The sequence below is a fragment of the Scyliorhinus canicula genome, chromosome 7, assembly GCF_902713615.1.
Source record: "Scyliorhinus canicula chromosome 7, sScyCan1.1, whole genome shotgun sequence".
NCBI lineage: Eukaryota > Metazoa > Chordata > Chondrichthyes > Carcharhiniformes > Scyliorhinidae > Scyliorhinus > Scyliorhinus canicula.
In genome coordinates, this window is record NC_052152.1 from 119,664,277 (window position 1) to 119,683,782 (window position 19,506).

Below are 19,506 nucleotides of genomic sequence, written 5' to 3' on the forward strand. Positions count from 1 at the left end.
AAGAACCAGATACGCAATGAAATAATGGAGGGAAAAAAACACCAAAGCGTCTCTCAAGCCACGACAGATTTATAGAGCAGAAGCCACATTTCAAGTTTATCAATGTTATGATGTACTTTACAGAGCATTATTACAAGACAACAGCACTTCTTTCTTTTTTTAACTTTTTTTCCAATTAAGGGGAAATTTAGCATGGCCAATCCACCTACCCAGCACATCTTTGGGTTGTGGGGGCGAAACCCACGCAGACACGGGGAGAATGTGCAAACTCCACACAGTCAGTGACCCAGGGCTGGGTTTGAACCTGGGTCCTCTGCGCTGTGAGACAGCAGTGCTAACCACTGCACCACTGTCCCAGCTCCTCCCTTGTTCTTTCCTTATTAATTATGGCTGAGCTGGTTGATCTTCTGTAGACCCTCCCTATTATTGATGGTTTTGTATATGGTGATGAGGAATGGGAAGGCTGAAGGTAGCTCCACTCGGTGACTGAGTTTCTGATGCCCCCAGTGCAGACACTGAAGTTTATCTGCCAGGTCCTTCCGCCCAGCTCTCTCCAGAGCATCCTGCAGTATCTTTGTTTTGTTCAATTTGTTCCAGGATTTTTCATACCTAAACACGAAGAAAGGTTTTCAATCAGAGAAGAGCTCTTTTTTTAAAAATCGGTTATTTTTCATTGTTTTATAATTATATCAACCACTAAATTGTTGGTTGGTAATGCTGAACTTGAGTATTGCAGAGAAAACACATTTTGTTGAAGTTTTTCAACTTGCATTCATCAGGACAATTTAAGAACACCAATATCAGGAGAAACAACAATTTATACTGTATGAGAAGAGAATGCTGATTGATTGGCATGTGGACTCTGATTGGTAGAGCTGTTGCCATGGCGAATGCACCAGTTCAACTAATTAGAACGGTTGTGAATATTCTGTCATTGTTTTAAGTTTTCAAATGTGGGGCTGGATTCTCCCAGCCCTGGGCCGGGCCGTAGAATCCCCGCGACCGGGCCACGCCACCCCGCCGCCGGCACGCGATTCTCCACAGAGCAGAGAATCGGCGCCGACATGGTTGGCGCTGCACCGGTCGCGGGCTGCTCTACGCGGTCCCCCCCGCGATTCTCCAGCCTGGATGGGCCGAGCGGCTGTGAAAAAGAAAACGAGTCCTGCCGGCGCCGTTCTAACCTGCTCTGTGCCGGCGGGACCTCGGCGTTGATGTGTCGGGTGGCGGCCTGTGGGGGAGGGGGGTCTGACCCCGTGGGGGGGCCTCCGATGTGGCTTGGCCCGCAATCGGGGCTCACCGATCGGCGGACTGGCCTCTCTAGCTGGGGGCTTCCTTTCCTACGCGCCGGCCCCTGTAGCCCTGCGCCATGTTGCATCGGGACCGGCGTGTTGAAAGAGGCCACTGCACATGCGCGCGTTGGCGCCGGCGCCACTCCGCATCCGCGGCTTCCACGGCGCACAGTTCACTACGGGATCGGCAGCAGGAGCGGTGCAAACTGCTCCAGCACCGTGCTGGCCCCCTGTAGGGGCCAGAATTAGTCCTGGCAGTGGCCCGTTCACGCTGTCGTAAAACGCGACAGTGTTTACGACGGCGTGGACACTCTGCCGCAGGATTAGAGAATCCCACCCGTGGTATCTGCACCAACCCTCTGCCATCTCATTTTGCCAATATTTCGGTGACTGGACTTTTATTATTAGTGAGGCTGCAGCTGTGAGGGATCCCGTCACTAAGTCAGTCAGCAGTCTGTGATTTCCAGTTAATAAAATTGAGAACAGAAGCTGGGAGGGGTTAACATTTCTGTGTTTTTAGTGACTTTTGGATGAAAGACAAAACCAATATCCAGTCTGCCATCGTGGCTGAGAAAGTTCTCCCAGTGTGCCAGTCAACATTGATTACTCACTCAGATTAGTCAATCATTTATCTCAGTGATGTTTGTTGACGATCCTCCAAAGTATTTTCTCTGAAACACATTTGAGGTCAGGGAGGATTCTGTGCAACTACAAGCTCTTTCTTTTTTTGAGACACTGCATAGTCTGCACCTCAAAGTATGTTTTTGGGACATCCCGAGGTTGTAAAAGGTGCCATGCAAATGCAAGTCTTTCCTTGCTCTTGACGCCTATCTTTAACACGAAAATCAGGAAATGTTATACTGCTCCTCCACGTCTAGGAGCAGTACAACAGCAGATCCATACCTTCAGCCCCCACCAAGATCAACCCAACGATACAGTGTACACAGGATGGCCAAGTCAACCCTCAAGCTGATTAAGGTGAGTGTGGTGATAGGGGACGGGGAGGCTGAGTGTCACTCCACATGCCTACTCAGTTTCTGATTCCCAAGGGCAGGGACTGCAGTTTATCTGCCAGGTCTTTCTGTCCAGCCCTCTCCAGAGCCTCATTTTCACCGACTTTAGTGTTTGGAACAACAGACGTATACAGGTTGCCCAATTTGAATTATCTTGAATATGAAAGATTAAGTGGTGATTGAACGGAGGTGCTGAAGAATAGTTGGAAGAATGATACAGGAGAGAAAGAGAAATTCTGACCTCCAGAATGAGAGTCGTAGACAACGCAGAAACTGGCCTATCAAGCCTATACAGTCTCTCGAGTTAGTCCCAATCCCTCTTTGTCTTTCCATAGCCTTGCAAGTTTCCTTCAAGTATGCATCAATCCCATTTTGAAATCAGTGCACCACCCTCGTAGACAGTAGATTCCAAACAAGAACAAAGAAAAGTACAGCACAGGAACAGGCCCTTCAGCCCTCCAAGCCTGTGCCGACCATGCTGCCCGTCTAAACTAAAATCCTCTAGACTTCCTGGGTCCGTATCCCTCTATTCCCATTCGATTCATGTATTTGTCAAGATGCCCCTTAAATGTCACTATCGTCCCTGCTTCCAACACCTCCTCCGGCAGCGAGTTCCAGGTACCCATGACCCTCTGTGTAAAAAAACTTGTCTCGTACATCTCCTCTAAACCTTGCCCCTCGCACCTTAAACCTATGTCCCCAAGTAATTGACCCCTCTACCCTGGGAAAAAGCCTCTGACTATCCACTCTGTCTATGCCCCTCATAATTTTGTAGACCTCTATCAGGCCGCCCCTCGACCTCCGTCGTTCCAGTGAGGACAAACCGAGTTTATTCAACCGCTCCTCATAGCTAATCCTGGTAAATCTCTTCTGCACCCTCTCTAAAGCCTCCACATCCTTCTGGTAGTGTGGCGACCAGAATTGAACACTATACTCCAAGTGTGGCCGAACAAAGGTTCTGTACAGCTACAACATGACTTGCCAATTCTTATACTCAATGCCCCGGCCAATGAAGGCATGCATGCTGTATACCTTCTTGACTACCTTCGCCACCTGTGTTGCCCCTTTCAGTGACCTGTGGACTTCTACACCTAGATCTCTCTGACTTTCAATACTCGTGAGGGTTCTACCATTCACTTATATTCTCTACCTGCATGAGACCTTCCAAAATGCATTATGTCACATTTGTCCGGATTAAACTCCATCTGCCATCTCTCTGCCCAAGTCTCCAAACGATCTAAATCCTGCTGCATCCTCTGACAGTCCTCGCCGTTATACACAATTCCACCAACCTTTGTGTCATCTGCAAACTTACTAATTAGACCAGTTACATTTTCCTCCAAATCATTTATATATACTACGAAAAGCATTGATCTCTGCGGAAAACCACTAGTCACAACCCTCCAATTAAAAAAGCACCTTTCCATTGCTACTCTCTGCCTTCCATGACCTAGCCAGTTCTGTATCCATCTTGCCAGCTCACCTCTGATCCCGTGTGACTTCACCTTTTGTACCAGTCTATCATGAGGGACCTTGTCAAAGGCCTTACTGAAGTCCATATAGACAACATCCACTGCCCTACCTGCATCAATCATCTTTATGACCTCTTCGAAAAACTCTATCAAGTTAGTGAGACCCGACCTCCCCTCCACAAAACCATGCTACCTCTCACTAATAGGTCCATTTGCTTCCAAATGGGAGTAGATCCTGTCTCGAAGAAGTCTCTCCAGTAATTTCCCTACCACTGACGTAAGGCTCACCGGTCTGTAGTTCCCTGGATGATCCTCGATACCCTTATTAAACAAAAGAACAACATTGGCTGTTCTCCAGTCGTCCGGGACATCGCCTGAAGACAGTGAGGATCCAAAGATTTCCGTCAAGGCCTCAGCAATTTCCTCTCTTGCCTCCTTCAGTATTCTTGGATAGATCCCATCAGGCCCTGGGGACTTATCTACCTTAACATTTTTCAAGACGCCCAACACCTCGTCTTTTTGGATCGCAATGTGACCCAGGCTATCTACACACCCTTCTCCAGACTCAACATCCAACAATTCCTTCTCTTTGGTGAATACTGATGCAAAGTATTCATTTAGTACCTCGCCCATTTCCTCTGGCTCCACACATAGATTCCATTGCCTATCCTTCAGTGGGCTAACCCTTTCCCTGGCTACCCTCTTGCTTTTTATGTACGTGTAGAAAACCTTGTGATTTTCCTTAACCCTATTTGCCAATTACTTTTCGTGACCCCTTCTAGCCCTCCTGACCCCTTGCTTAAGTTCCTTCCTACGTTCCTTATATTCCACACAGGCTTCATCTGTTCCCAGCCTTCTAGCCCTGACAAATGCCTACTTTTTCTTTTTGACGAGGCCAACAATATCTCTCATTATCCAAGGTTCCCGAAATTTGCCGTATTTATCCTTCTTCCGCACAGGAACATGCCTGTCCTGAATTCCTTTCAACTGACATTTGAAAGCCTCCCACATGCCAGATGTTGATTTATCCTCAAATATCCGCCCCCAATCTAGGTTCTTCAGTTCCCGCCTAATATTGTTATAATTAGCCTTCCCCCAATTTAGCACATTCGCCCTAGGACCACTCTTATCTTTGTCCACAAGCACTTTAAAACTTACTGAATTGTGGTCACTGTTCTCAAAATGCTCCCCTACTGAAACTTCTACCACCTGGCCGGGCTCATTCCCAACACAAGGTCCAGTTGGACTATCTACATATTGTTTGAAGAAGCCCTCCTGGATGCTCCTTACAAACACTGCCCCATCTAAACCCTACTAAGTACTAAGTGAGTCCCAGTCAATATTGGGGAAGTTGAAGTCTCCCATCACATCAACCCTGTTGTTTTTACTCGTTTCCAAAATCTGTCTACCTATCTGCTCCTCTATCTCCCGTTGGCTGTTGGGAGGCCTGTAGTAAACCCCCAATTAGTACTTGGAACTATGATGTTGTTGCCATTACAGAGACCTGGTTGAGGGAAGGACAGGATTGGCAGATAAACGTTCCAGGATTTAGATGTTTCAGGCGGGATAGAGGGGGATGTAAAAGGTGTGGTGGAGTTGCGCTACTGGTTAGGGAGAATATCACAGTTGTACTACGGGAGGACACCTCAGAGAGCACCCTTCTTATTCCTGATCTCTACCCATATAGCCTCGCTGCCCTCTGAGGAGTCCTCCCGTAGTACAGCTGTGATATTCTCCCTAACCAGTAGCGCAACTCCTCCACCCCTTTTACATCCCCTTCAATCCCGCCTGAAACATCTAAATCCTGGAATGTTTAGCTTCCAATCCTGTCCTTCCCTCAACCAGGTCTCTGTAATGGCAACAACATCATAGTTCCAAGTACTAATCCAAGCTCTAAATTCATCTGCCTTACCCGTTATACTTCTTGGATTAAAACATATGCACTTCAGGCCACCGGACCCGCTGTTTTCAGCAACATCTCCCTGTCTGCTCTTCCTCAGAGCCATACTGGCCATATTCCCTAGTTCTCCCTCAATGCTTTCACCTTCTGACCTATTGTTCCGGTAGCCACCCCCTGGCATACTAGTTTAAACCCTCCCGTGTGACACTAGCAAACCTCGCGGCCAGGATATTTATGCCTCTCCAGTTTAGATGCAACCCGTCCTTCTTATACAGGTCACACCTGCCCCGGAAGAGCTCCAGTGGTCCAGATAACGGAAACCCTCCCTCCTACACCAGCTATTTAGCCACGTTTTTAGCTGCTCTATCTTCCTATTTCTAGCCTCACTGGCACGCGGCACAGGGAGTAATCCCGAGATTACAACCCTAGAGGTCCTGTCTTTTAACTTTCTGCCTAGCTCCCTGAACTCCTGCTGCAGGACCTCATGCCCCTTCCTGCCTATGTCGTTAGTACCAATAAGTACAATGACCTCTGCCTGTTTGCCCTCCCCCTTCAGGATGCCCACTACCCGTTCGGAGACATGCTGGACACTGGCACCAGGGAGGCATCATACCATCCTGGAGTCTCTTTCGTGTCCACAGAAGTGCCTATCTGTGCCCCTGACTATAGAGTCCCCTATGACTATTGCTCTTCTGAGCTTTGACCCTCCCCGCTAAACATCAGAGGCAGCCGTGGTGCCACTGCTCTGGCTGTTGCTGTTTTTCCCTGATAGGCTATTCCCCCTGACAGTATCCAAAGGGGCATACCTGTTTGAGAGGGGGACAACCACAGGGGATTCCTGCACTGACTGCCTGCCCCTTCTGGTGGTCACCCATTTCTCTGCCTGCACCTCGGGTGTGACCACATTTATATAACTGCTATCTGTGATGCTTTCTGCCACCTGCATGCTCCTAAGTGCATCCAAATGCTGCTCCAACCGAACCATGCGGTCTGTGAGGAGCTCCAGTTGGGTGCACTTTCTGCAGATGAAGCCATCCGGGATGCTGGAAGCCTCCCGGGCCTGCCACATCTCACAGTCAGAGCACTGCACCCCTCTAATTGACATTGTGTTAATTAACTAGTAAATTAAACTTAATTTTTTTTAAAGTTACTGTTAACTATATGTTTCCTGGCACTAGATTTCTACAAAAATGCGAAAGCTAAATACAGTACTCTCCGATCTCTGGCTTAGATACCCCTCTAAATTTTAATTAAGTAATTGATGCACGATCAATTGCACAAAGACGAGAGTTGAATACAACTGAGGCTTCATTACACTAAGATGTGTGGCCTCCTACAGCAGCTGGCGAAATGGTTGCAGTACGGGGAGCACACATATTTATACTCCACCTACTGGGCAGAGCCAGCAGGCAGGGACCACCCCCGTACCTGTAGTACAGGGCCTTACCATACATACCCTAATATATACAGCAGTGGTTACTGCCACAGTAATTACGTAATTATGTTTAATTAGTTTAACAATGCTTAATTTTTAAATTTAGTGTAGATTCCCAACCAGCCAATCAGGTCACAGCTTTACTGTGATAAATTCCAGGTCATTACCACTCATTGTGTAACCAAGTTCCCCATCACATTTCCCCTGCCACCCTTGCCCAAAACTGTAAATTTGTGTCCCCCTGCCCCCCATTTTCTTTGTCTACCTCACCTAGTCCTGTCATAATCTTGTCCACCTTTGTTAAATCTCCCCTCAATCTCCTCTGCTCCAAGGAAAACAACCCCAGCTTCTCCAACTGAACCTTGTAGATAAAATCCCCTCAAACCCAGAAATCTCCCTTTGCCCCCTCTCAAGGATCCTAACATGCTTCCTAATGTGTGGTGATCAGAACTGGACATTAAACTCTAGTTGTGACCTAACCAGAGTTTTATAAAGGTTCAGCAGAACTTCCCTGCTTTTGGATTGAATTACATCTGTCACTTATCTGCCCATTTGACCATCCCGTCTATATCTTCTTGTAACCCAAGACACTCAAACTCATTGTTAACCACGCAGCCAATCTTTGTGTTATCCACAAACTTACTGATCCTACCCACCACATAGTCATCTATGTCTTTTATATAAATTACGAATAATAGAAGGCCCAGCACAGACCCCTGTGGTACTCTACTGGACACTGGCTTCCAGTCACTAAAGCAGCCGTCTGTCATCACCCCCTGTCTCCTATAACTAAGCCAATTTTGAATCCACCTTATCAAATTACCCTGTATCTCGTGTGCATTTTCCCTCTTTAGAAGTATCTCATGTGGGACCTTGTCAAAGGCTTTGCTGAAATCCACATAAACTACATCAACTGCACTACCCTCATCTACGCACCTGGTCACATCCTCAAAAAATTCAATCAAATCTTTTAGGCATGACCTCCCTCTGACAAAGCCTCTCTCTATTCCTTCTGCCATCATGCATAACCTCACACTTCTGCAAAGGGGCTGTAACCTTAAAATTAGAGATAAGCTGTTCTGTGGTGAAGGACTTCGTCACACAAACAGTCGTGGAAATCTGGTACCTCCTAAAAGCTGTTGAGGGTAGGGTTCAGTGAAAATGTTAAAATTTAGTTTGATAAAATTTTGTTTGGCAAGGGTATTGAGGGATACAGAACCAAGGAAGGTTGATATGGTTAAGATGAGCCATGATCCATTGAGCAACAGAATAGTCTGAAAAGGTCTATTCATGCTCCTTGGTAACCTACACAATGGGCATTCCAAAGCACTTCAGGACCAACATAATTGCAATCCATAATGAAGCATATTGAGTAAAATCCATTGATAGGGATCCGACACCTCATGGACTATCAATCAATTTGAAATTGGGAGAGAGGTTGTATAATTGTGCATGTTTATGTATGTGTGGGCGTGTGTGTCTATATATGTGTATCTGTGCATATATGCACGCATGTGTCTGTATATGTGTGTGTCTGTCTATATGTGCACACATGTGTCCACATATGTGTATCTGTATGTGCAAATCATAGAATCCCTACATTGGCGAAGGAGGCCATTCGGCCCATCGAGTCTGCACTGACCCTCTGAAAGAGCACCTCACCCAAGCCCGCTCCCCCGCCCTATCCCAAGAACCCCTTAACCTAACCTACATATCTTTGAACACTAAGCGGCAATTAGCATGACCAATCCACCTAACCTGCACATCTTTGAACACTAAGCGGCAATTAGCATGACCAATCCAGCTAACCTGCACATCTTTGAACACTAAGCGGCAATTAGCATGACTAATCCACCTAACCTGCACATCTTTGGACACTAATGGGAAAATTACCATGACCAAGCCACTTAACCTGCACATCTTTGGACACTAAGGGGCAATTTAGCATGGTCAATCCACCTAACCTGCACATCTTTTGACACTAAGAGGAAATTTAGCATGGCCAGTCCACCTAACCTGCACATCTTTTGACACTGTGGGGCAATTTATCTTGGCTAATCCACCTAACCTGCACACCTTTGGAGGAAACCGGAGCACTCGGAGGAAACCCCACAGACATGGGGAGAAAGTGCAAACTCCAAGCTGACAGTAACCCAAGGCCAGATTTGAACCTGGGTCCCAGGCACTGTGAGGCAACATTGCTAACCACTCTGCAACCCCTATGTGGGCCCCATGTATCTGTATATATGTGCCTGTGTATATATGTATGTGCGTGCACATGTGTCTGTATATGTGTCTGTGTATGTGTGTGTTTACGTACATATTTGTGCGTATGAGTGTGCATGTATTTGAGTCTGTGCAAACACACGGGTCGGTTAGCTCAGTTGGCTGGATGGCAGATTCAACTCCTGCATCGGCTTCTCAACCTTCCCATCGCCTGAGCTGTGGTAACCCTCAGGTGAAATCACCACCAGTCAGCTTTCAAAGGGGAGAGCAGCCTATGGGCCATGAGACTGTGGCGACATTTACATTTTTACATTTACATTTGTTTGATCTGTGCATATGTGTGTTCGTCCATGTACATGTGTATGTATGTGTGCATGTGCGTATGCATGTATGTGTGCACAGCTGTGTGTGCATGTGTGTTTGTGTATGCCTGTTTGTCTGCAATTGTGTATGTGCATGTGCATATGCATGTAAATCTGAATTTGTCTATGTGTGCATGTGTATGTATGTGTATGTGTATAAGCATCCATAAAGCAAGCTCTGTATTCAGAGGCAAAACTGAGGTTCACAGAGTTGGTAACCCTTGAATATCACTAGTTTTTCAAATTATGATTCCCAGTCATCGTAATAGGGGTGAATTCAATTGAAAGGTTTGGGGTCAGGATGAAAGATAATGGTGTTGATCTTCCCAATATTAGTTCTTGAAATTGTATCTTTCTTTCATTTCTCTCCTATCTCCCCTCATGCTGTCTAATCAAATCTTGTTCATGAGACTGACCATCTCCTGTACTCTCCACCCTATTCCCACTGAACTGCTGTCTACCCACCTTTTCCTCCTGGTCCCATGTTAGTCGATATTGTTAATGGTTCAATATTCCCAGGTACTGTCTCTCTCTCTCCATCAAATCTGGCATCATCATTCCTGTCCTCAGAATATCAACACTTAATCACTCCATCTTTGCTAGCTACCGTCTCATTTCCAACTTCCCTAACAGCTCTCCCCTCACCTTTCTTCCCTCCTTTAAGATAAGCCTTAAAATCTAACACTTTTACCAAGCTTTCTGGCCATCCGTCCATAGAATCCCTACAGGGCAGAAGGAGGCCATTCAGCTGATCGAGTCTGCACTGACTTTCTGAAAGAGCACCCTATCCTACCCTGTAACTCCACCTAACCTACATAGCTTTGGACATTAAAGAGGCAATTTAGCACGGTCAATCCACCTAACCTGCATGTCTTTGGACTGCGGGAGGAACTGGAGCATCCGGAGGAAACTCATGCAGACACGGGGAGAGCGTTCAAACTCCACACAGATAGTGACCCAAGGTTAGTATTGAACCCAGGTCCCTGGCACTGTGAGACAGCAGTGTCTTTATATGGTGCATGTCATATTTGTCTCATAATGCCTTGGACATTTTATTAGCTTAAAGGTGCTATATAAATAGAAGTTGTCATTGAAGTTTCTGGTCATCCCATATTAAATGTTGGACAAGCTATCTGGTAACAGTTCCAGTATTTGTGAGAGGCGGCTGTGAGGTAAAGCTGGGTGTTATCAGGGTCCACATGGAACCTGATGATATGTTTTTGGATGATGTTATGAGGGGTAGCACATGGATGAGATATAGATCCTTTGGGGAATCTGGATAATGGTGCGAGAGCAGGAAGCAAAGCCATTGCTAGCATTTCTCTGGCTATGATTAGTTTGGATTAGATTGATAATAATGCAAGCAGATGAGAACAGTCCTAGCCATCGCGGTAACAGTGGAGAGGTTTTGGAGGAGGTGGTGTGGTGAAACCATGTCAAAGGGTAAAGACAGGTCGAGAAGGACGAGGAGAAATGTTCATCTTTGTCAGTCACACAGGATGTCTCTTGTGACTTGGATAAGAGTTGTTTGGTATCGGGGAGCGACCAAAACAATGCTGGAGAGACTCGAACACCTGGGTCGCGATTCTCCGGAAAGATTTCAAAGTGTTGTTGCAAACGAGAAGTGCCGTGAGCTTCCCGATGCTTGGCCCAGCGAGGCTGGCAATGCCAGTCAATGTTTATTGGTCCACTTAACGAGGCCTCACGGGCTTCTCGCCGCAAATGAAGTCGCGCCAGCTGATTCGCCGGGACCGCGCTCGCCAGTCCCCCGCTAACAATGTCAAGCAGCCTTAAGCTGCAGTATCTCAGCCAGCCCCAGCCATCCCGCAACAATGGCACTGAGGAGACCGCCCCCATGATTTGGGGATACAGACATGAGGATGCTGCTAGACGCTGTAGAGGCCAGAAGGGATGCCCTGTCCCATCAGGGGTCCAGGAGGCTCAGCCATAGGGCAGCGAGTGCTGCCTGTGATGAGGTGAGGTGACGGCGCTGTGAACACTGGGAGTGTGACCAGAAGGGCTGGCCTCCAGTGCAGGAAGAAGGTCAACTGAGTGGTCAGCAATCGACTGCAATCCAAGTTGAAAGAGAACAATTACTTCATTGCAGTGGTGAGATCTGGATGTACAGGTCCACAGATCACTGAAAGTGGCAATGCAGGTGGATAAGGTGGTTAAGAAGGCATATGGCATGCTTTACTTCATCGGTCAGGGCATTGAGTATAAAACTTGGCAAGTCATGCTGCAGCCAAACAGAACCTTAGTTTGGCCACACTTGGAATATTGTGTACAATTCTGCTTGCCTTACTACCTGAAGGATGTGGAAAGGGTACAGAAGAGGTTTACCAGGATGTTGCCTGGTCTGGAGGGTATTAGCTATGGGAGAGGTTGGATAAACTTGAATTGTTTTCAGTGGAGCGTCGGAAGTTGAAGGGTGACCTGATAGAGGTTTACAAAATTATGAGGGCATAGACAGAGTGGATAGTCGGAAGGCTTTTTCCAGTGTTGAAAAGTTAATTACTAGGGGACGTAGGTTTAAGATGTGAGGGGTAAAGTTTAGAGGAGGTACAATAGTGACGTTCAACGGGCATCTTGAAAAGGACATGAATAGAATGGAAATAGAGGGATTCGGACCCTGGAGGAGATGCAGGAGATTTTAGTTTAGACAGGCATCATGGTTGGCGCAGGGTTGTAGGGCCGTATTGTTCCTGTGTTGTTCTTTTCTTTGATCTTCTTTGTTCTTTGGTGGTCTTTGAGAGGAGCAATAGACCATCAACCAATTACCATGCACCCTTGGAGACTGGGTCAATTGTCCACAGTTTTGAACAATTGTGTATGAAAGCAGAAAAGCAAGAATTGAAAAACCTTAGGATATAACAAGAGAGATACAACACCTTGAGATGACTTGATCTATTGATGTAAAATTAGACATACCAGCTCTCTAACATTTTCTTTGCTTGCACCTTTTTCTGCACAGAGGTTGTATGAAAACGGCTGATCTCTGCCCTGGTGAAGCCCAGCTCGCAGGCCACGATCGTCCATTGAAAGCCCAGGTCTTTGGCAAGTTCCTGGACAGACTTCAGGTTGATCACTGCATCCTGATCCAGGAATAGAACTTTTAAAACAACATACGAAAAATGCCAGAAATACATTCAAAGCAGAAACTTCAGTGAATAAAACTTTAGAGGAAGTCAATAGAATTGTGATTTGAGGCAAATGGGGATGATGACTCTAGATCCAAGATGAAATGCAACTGATGGATGATAGACACCAGTAGAAAGTTTTACATGATGGGGCTGTTGATTCTGGTGGAGTCACTGTCAGAGTGAGTGACTGAACAAAGACCAATTCAACAGTTAAGAACATATTAGATCGGAAACAAATGAAGGACAGGCCTCCTAGTGATCTCTTCCCTTATTCTCTCCCAATCTTAGTTGCTCCCCTCATCATGCCCTATTCCTGGAAACTTTCCCCCACCCCCCTCCGATTACTGCATCCCCCCCCCCCCCCCCCCCAATTACTTCCCCTCCAGATCCCTCCCACTCCAGATCCCTCCCCCTCCGGATCAGTGCCCCACTCCCTCCTGATCACTGCCCCCCCCCTCCAGATCTTTGCCCGTCTGCCTCTGATCACCGCCACCTCCCTCCTGATCACTGCTCCTCCCTAGTTTTATAAATAGAGGCTTATTGTATAAAACAAAGAAGTTATACACTGCGAGCTGGCGAGTGAGGGGAATTAAGGGTTAAATACTTTATAAAGTCTAGTTTCTTCTTTAATTTAGCAATTAACACAAATTGACTCCATAAGTTAAGAGAAAAGGGTATATTAGCTCTCCGGAGCAGTTGCTGCTAGTTAAGTAGAAATTGTTTTTCAGAAGCTTGAATCAGTTATTTTTCAGAAAGTATTAAAACAGACCTGCCCCTGTGCTGCATTGTCTGCCCTAATTACACAGAGTGTAAATTGGGGGTTTGGTAAGTGAGGGAGGTGCTTCCTCCTTCTCCTACCTGTCTTCAGCCTCCACTAGCTGGCTCTTATTTCAGTACAGAGGAAGAAGCTGATTGGTGAGTGACTGGTAAGTTTGCTAATTGTAGTAAATATTTTGAAAATTATGGTATGGCAGGGCAGCTCAGCCGAGTGTAATGCGTATCCTGCGGTATGTGGGAAGCTATGGATTCCTCATGTTTCTGAGATGAAAACATCTGCATGAAATGCCATTGGCTGCAGAAGCTGAGGTCTGCATTCTGGAACATGAATGGTGGCTGGAGTCACTATGGTGCATCCATGAGTCTGAGAACTATGGGGATAGCATGTTGTGCTCACACTGTAGGATAAGAGTGTGCAGGCAGAGCGGCAATGGATGACCGCCAGGCAGTCTAAGAGAACCAGGTAGGTAGTTTGGGATCCCCCTTTCTTGCTGATCGGTTTTTCCATTTTGGATAATAGTGAAGGTGATAGTTCCCCAGGGGCGGGTACCGTAGCACCATGGGTGGATCAGCTGCACAGGGTGGGAGAATGAAGAGTGGAGCAGCAATAACTGTGGCAGTAAATGCGACTCCAAGATGGTGTGTTGTGCCCCTGGTGTCAGGGTGAAGGACGTCATTGAATGGCTGCAGAACATCATTTTGGGAGCGGGAGAACAACCAGAGGTCTACATTGATACTAACGACAAGATTGGAAGAGGGAAGCAGTATCTCAGGATTACTCCCGGTGCTATATGCGAGTGGGCATGGGAATAGGAGGATTGATGAACAAAGAACAACACAGCACAGGAACAGGCCCTTCAGCCCTCCAAGCCTGTACTAGTCATGATACCACCCTTGGCCAAACCCCTCAGCACTTCCTAGTGCCGTATCCCTCTATACCCATCCTATCCATGTATTTGTCGAGATGCCTTTTGAATACTGTTAATGTATCTGCTTCCACAATCTCCCATGGCAGCCCATTCCCGGCACTCACCACCCACTGTGTAAAAACCCTGCTTTGCACATCTCCTCTAAACTTTGCTGCACAGACCTTAATCTATGCCCCCTCATGACTGATTCCTCCACCCTGGGAAAGTGACTGCCCATCCACTCTATCCATGCCCCTCATAATCTTGTGAAATGAAATGGAATGAAAACCACTTATTGTCACGAGTAGGCTTCAATGAAGTTACTGTGAAAAGCCCCTAGTTGCCACATTCCGGCGCCTGTTCGGGGAGGCTGGTATGGGAATTGAACCATGCTGCTGGCCTGCTTGGTCTGCTTTAAAAGCCAGCGATTTAGCCCAGTGTGCTAAACCAGCCCCTTGTAGACCTCTATCAGGTCATCCCTCAACCTCCATCTTTCTAATGAAAACAGTCCGAGTCTATTTAGCCTCTCCACATAGCTAACACCCTCTGGACCAGGCAACATCCTGGTAAACCTCCTCTGCATGTGGATGGAAAATTGAGGTAGGAGGAAAGGCATCAGATTTCTAAGGAATTGATCCCGTTCAGGGACATGTGGGACCTGTACAAGGTGGAGGGTTACATCTTAACAGGATTGGGACTGATATCCTCACAGGGACATTTGTTACTGCTGTTGGGGAAGGTTTAAACTAGCTTGACAGGGGGATGAGAACCTGAGGGGTAGCTCAAATTGGAAGGAAGTGAAGCTAATAACAGGAAGTAGAAAACTAGCAAGTGAAATTAGAAGGCATAAAAAAAGCAAACACCAAATAGGCTTAGAATATGGAATCATGTCAAAAAGGCAAAGTTAAGGACATTCTACCTGAATGCATGATGCATTTGCAACAGGTTAGATGATCTAAATAGAGGTAAATGGGTACGATCGTAAATAGAGGTAAATGGCACCCAAGACTGGGTACTGAATATTCAAGGATATTCAACATTTAGGATGGGCAGGCAAAAAGGAAAAGGAGGTGGTGTTGCACTGATAATATGGGCTGGACCCAGTACATTAATGAGGAAGGATCTCAGATCGGAAGAACAAAACGTGGAATCTACTTGGGTGGGGCTAAAAAATAGCAAGAGGTAGCAAACAGTGGTAAGAGTTACCTTTCGGCCCCCTAACAGTAATGATACTGTGGGGCATACTAATCAGATTATAGAAACATGTAACGCAGGTAATACAGTAATCATGGGTGACTTCAATCTGCTGGGTAAACCTAATGAGAACTGATGTTGTGGAGGACGAATTTCTAGGGTGGTTGATATGATTATCTAGAATAGTATGTTGAGGAAATGACTAGAGAACGGCCTGTCTTAGACCGAGTATTATGCAATGGGGAAGGTCTAATTAATAATTTTGCTGTAAAAGGACTTTTAGGTATGAGTGACCATAATATGATTTTTACATTAAGTTTGAAAGTGAGGTAATTGAATCTGAAACAAGGGTGCTAAATTTGAACAAAGGAAATTATGAAGGTATGAGGGGAAAATTGGCTGAGGTGGATTGGGAAAATACATTAAATGGTATGACAGTATATAGGCAATCATAGGATAATCTTCAAATAATGATTACATAATTTATAGAATTTATATTCTTTCAAGGAAAAAAAACGAAAAGAAAAGTCAGTCAACTGTGGCTAACAAAGGAAGTTAAGGGTTGTCTAAGATTGACAAAAAAGGTTTATAAAATTCCAGAAACAGCAGCAAATCCGAAGATTAGGAGCATTTTAGAATAAAGTAAGTAAAGTCGCCATAATCTCAGATGACCATCGGTTACTTACAACTTTGAGAGGGAGAACTGACTGGTGGTGAGGTGGGCAGGCAAGGTGCAAGTTTGAGAAGGCCCGGCTTTTATGTATAACCTCAACCAGTACAGGAATTGAGCCCACGCTGTTGGCCTTGCTCTGCATCACAAACCAGCTGTTTAGCCAACTGAGCTAAACCAAGCTCCACCATCGGGAACATTCTTTCTGAATCTACCCTATCTAGTCCTGTTAGAATTTTATAAGTTTCTATGAGATCTCCTCTCACTCTTCAAACCTCCAATGAATATAATCTTAACCGATTTAGTCTCTCCTGATATGAGTCCCACCATCCCAGGAATCGCCCTGGTAAACCTTTGCTGCATTCCCTCCACAGCAAGAACATCCTCGCTTAGATAAGGACACCAAAACTGGACACAATACTCCAGGTGTGGCCTTACCAATGCCCTATATAATAGCAGTAAAACATCTCTATACTCAAACCCCCTAGCTATGAAGGCCAACATACCATTTGCCTTCTTTATTGCCTGCTATGCCTTCATGCTTACTTTCACTGACGGATGCACACAGATACCAAGGTCTCGCTGAGTGTCCACCTCTCTCAATTTACACCCATTCAAATAATAATCTGCCTTCCTACTTTTGCTACCGAAATGGATAACCCCACATTTATCCACATTATAATGCATCTGCCATGCATATGCCCACTCACTCAGCCTGTCCAAATCCCACTGAAGCATCTCTTCATCCTCCTCACAGCTCACAATGCGACCCAACTTTGCATCATTTGCAAATTTGGAGATAATAAATTTAATTCCCTCGTCCAAATCATTAATATATAACTTGAACAGTTGTGGTCCTAGCACAGATCCCTGTGGTGCCCCACTAGTCACTGCCTGCCAATCAGAAAGAGACCCATTTATTACATTTTGCTTCCATTCTGCTAACCAGCTTTCTCTCCAGCTCACGACACTCCCATAATCCCATGCGTTTTAACTTTACATATTAATCTGCTGTGTGACACTTTGTAGAAAGCCTTTTAAAAGTCTAAATAAACCACATCCCCTAGTTCTTCCTGGTCATCTCTACTTGTTACATCTTCAAAGAATTCTAACAGATTTATCAAACATGATTTTCCTTCTATGATGACTTTGTTGATTACACCACTGCTTTCAAAATGCTGTGCTATGAAATCCTTGATAATGGACTCCAGTAACTTCCCTATTACTGACGTTAGGCTCACTGGTCCATAGTTCCCTGTTTTTTGGATTGGATTGGATTTGTTTATTGTCACGTGTACCGAGGTACAGTGAAAAGTATTTTTCTGCAAGCAGCTCAACAGATCATTCAGTACATGGGAAGAAAAGGGAATTAAACAGAATTCAAGAAAATACATGAGAATACATAATAGGGCAACACAATATATACAATGTACTACATAAGCATTGGCATCGGATGAAGCATACAGGGTGTAGTGTTAATGAGGTCAGTCAATAAGAGGGTCATTTAGGAGTCTGGTGACAGTGGGGAAGATGCTGTTTTTGAGTCTGTTCGTGCGTGTTCTCAGACTTCTGTATCTTCTGCCCGATGGAAGAAGTTGGAAAAGTGAGTAAGCCGGGTGGGAAGGATCCTTGATTATGCTGCCTGCTTTCCCCAGGCAGCGGGAGGTGTAGATGGAATCAATGGATGGGAGGCAGGTTCGTGTGATGGACTGGGCGGTATTCACGACTCTCTGAAGTTCCTTGCGGTCCTGGGCCGAGCAGTTGCCATACCAGGCTGTGATGCAGCCCGATAGGATGCTTTCTATAGTGCATCTGTAAAAGTTGGTAAGGGTTAATGTGGACATGCCGAATTTCCTTAGTTTCCTGAGGAAGTATAGGCGCTGTTGTGCTTTCTTGGTGATAGCGTCGACGTGAGTGGACCAGGATAGATTTTTGGTGATGTGCACCCCTAGGAATTTGAAACTGCTAACCATCTCCACCTCGGCCCCGTTGATGCTGACAGAGGTGTGTACAGTACTTTGCTTCCTGAAGTCGATGACCAGCTCTTTAGTTTTGCTGGCATTGAGGGAGAGATTGTTGTCGCTGCACCGCTCCACTAGGTTCTCTCTAACCTCACTTTTTGAATAGCAGGGTTATATTAGCTACCCTCCAATATGTAGGAACTAATCCAGAGTCCAAAAACCTTTGGAAAATGACCACCAATGGATCTACTTACATCCCATTTATTTTCCCCACAACCATTTCTTTGAACATAGGACATACAATGCAGAAGGAGGACATACAGTGCAGAAGGAGGCCATTCAGCCCATCGAGTCTGCACCGATCCACTTAAGCCCTCACCCGATCCCTGTAAGCCAATAACCCTTCCCAACCTTTTTGGCCACTAAGGGCAATTTATCATGGCCAATCCATCTAAACTGCACGTCTTTGGACTGTGGGAGGAAACCGGAGCACCTGGAGGAAACCCACGCAGACACGGGGAGAATGTGCAGACTCCGCACAGAGAATGACCCAGCAGGGAATCAAAACTGGGACCCTGGCGCTATGAAGCCGCAGTGCTTTCTACTTGTGCTACTGTACTGCCCAATACTTTACTAATACTAATTTCCTTCAGCTCCTTGCTAAAAAGTGTGCTCTCAGAACTTCTGGTACATAATTCATGTCTTCCTTAGTGAAGACAGAAGCAGAATAAAAATTTAGTTACTCAGCCATTTCTTTGTTTCCTGTTATGAATTCCTTCAGCTCCTTGCTAAAAAGTGTGCTCTCAGAACTTCTGGTACATAATTCATGTCTTCCTTAGTGAAGACAGAAGCAGAATAAAAATTTAGTTCCTCAGCCATTTCTTTGTTTCCTGTTATGAATTCCCCCATTTCTGACTGTAAGGGGCCTGCATTAGTTTTTATAAATCTTTTTCTCTTTACACATCAAATAAATTTTTACAAACTGTTTTTATGTTACCTGCTAGTTTACTTTCAAATTGTATTTCCCCCTCTTAATCAATCCCTTGGTCTGCCTTTGCTGAATTTTAAGCTGTGCCCAATCCTCAGGTCCATTGCTTTTTCTAGCTAATTTGTATGCCTCTTATTTGAATCTAATACTATCACTAATTTCCCTTGC

At 45.6% G+C, this 19,506-nt stretch overlaps 1 protein-coding gene across 2 annotated transcripts in view; it reads right to left on the bottom strand.

The window, feature by feature from the left end:
- Nucleotides 1-277: 277 nt before the first annotated feature.
- Nucleotides 278-19,506, bottom strand: part of wu:fc50b12 (uncharacterized protein LOC103911624 homolog) — a 35,257-nt gene continuing 16,028 nt past the window's right edge. For both annotated transcript variants that reach the window (XM_038801259.1, XM_038801258.1), the window contains exons 4-5: nucleotides 12,629-12,792; nucleotides 278-609 (exon numbers count right to left, since the gene is read on the bottom strand). In XM_038801259.1, the coding sequence (XP_038657187.1) occupies nucleotides 381-609; nucleotides 12,629-12,792 (393 nt within the window). In that variant the 3' untranslated portion in view covers nucleotides 278-380. The remainder of the gene's footprint in view (nucleotides 610-12,628; nucleotides 12,793-19,506) is intronic.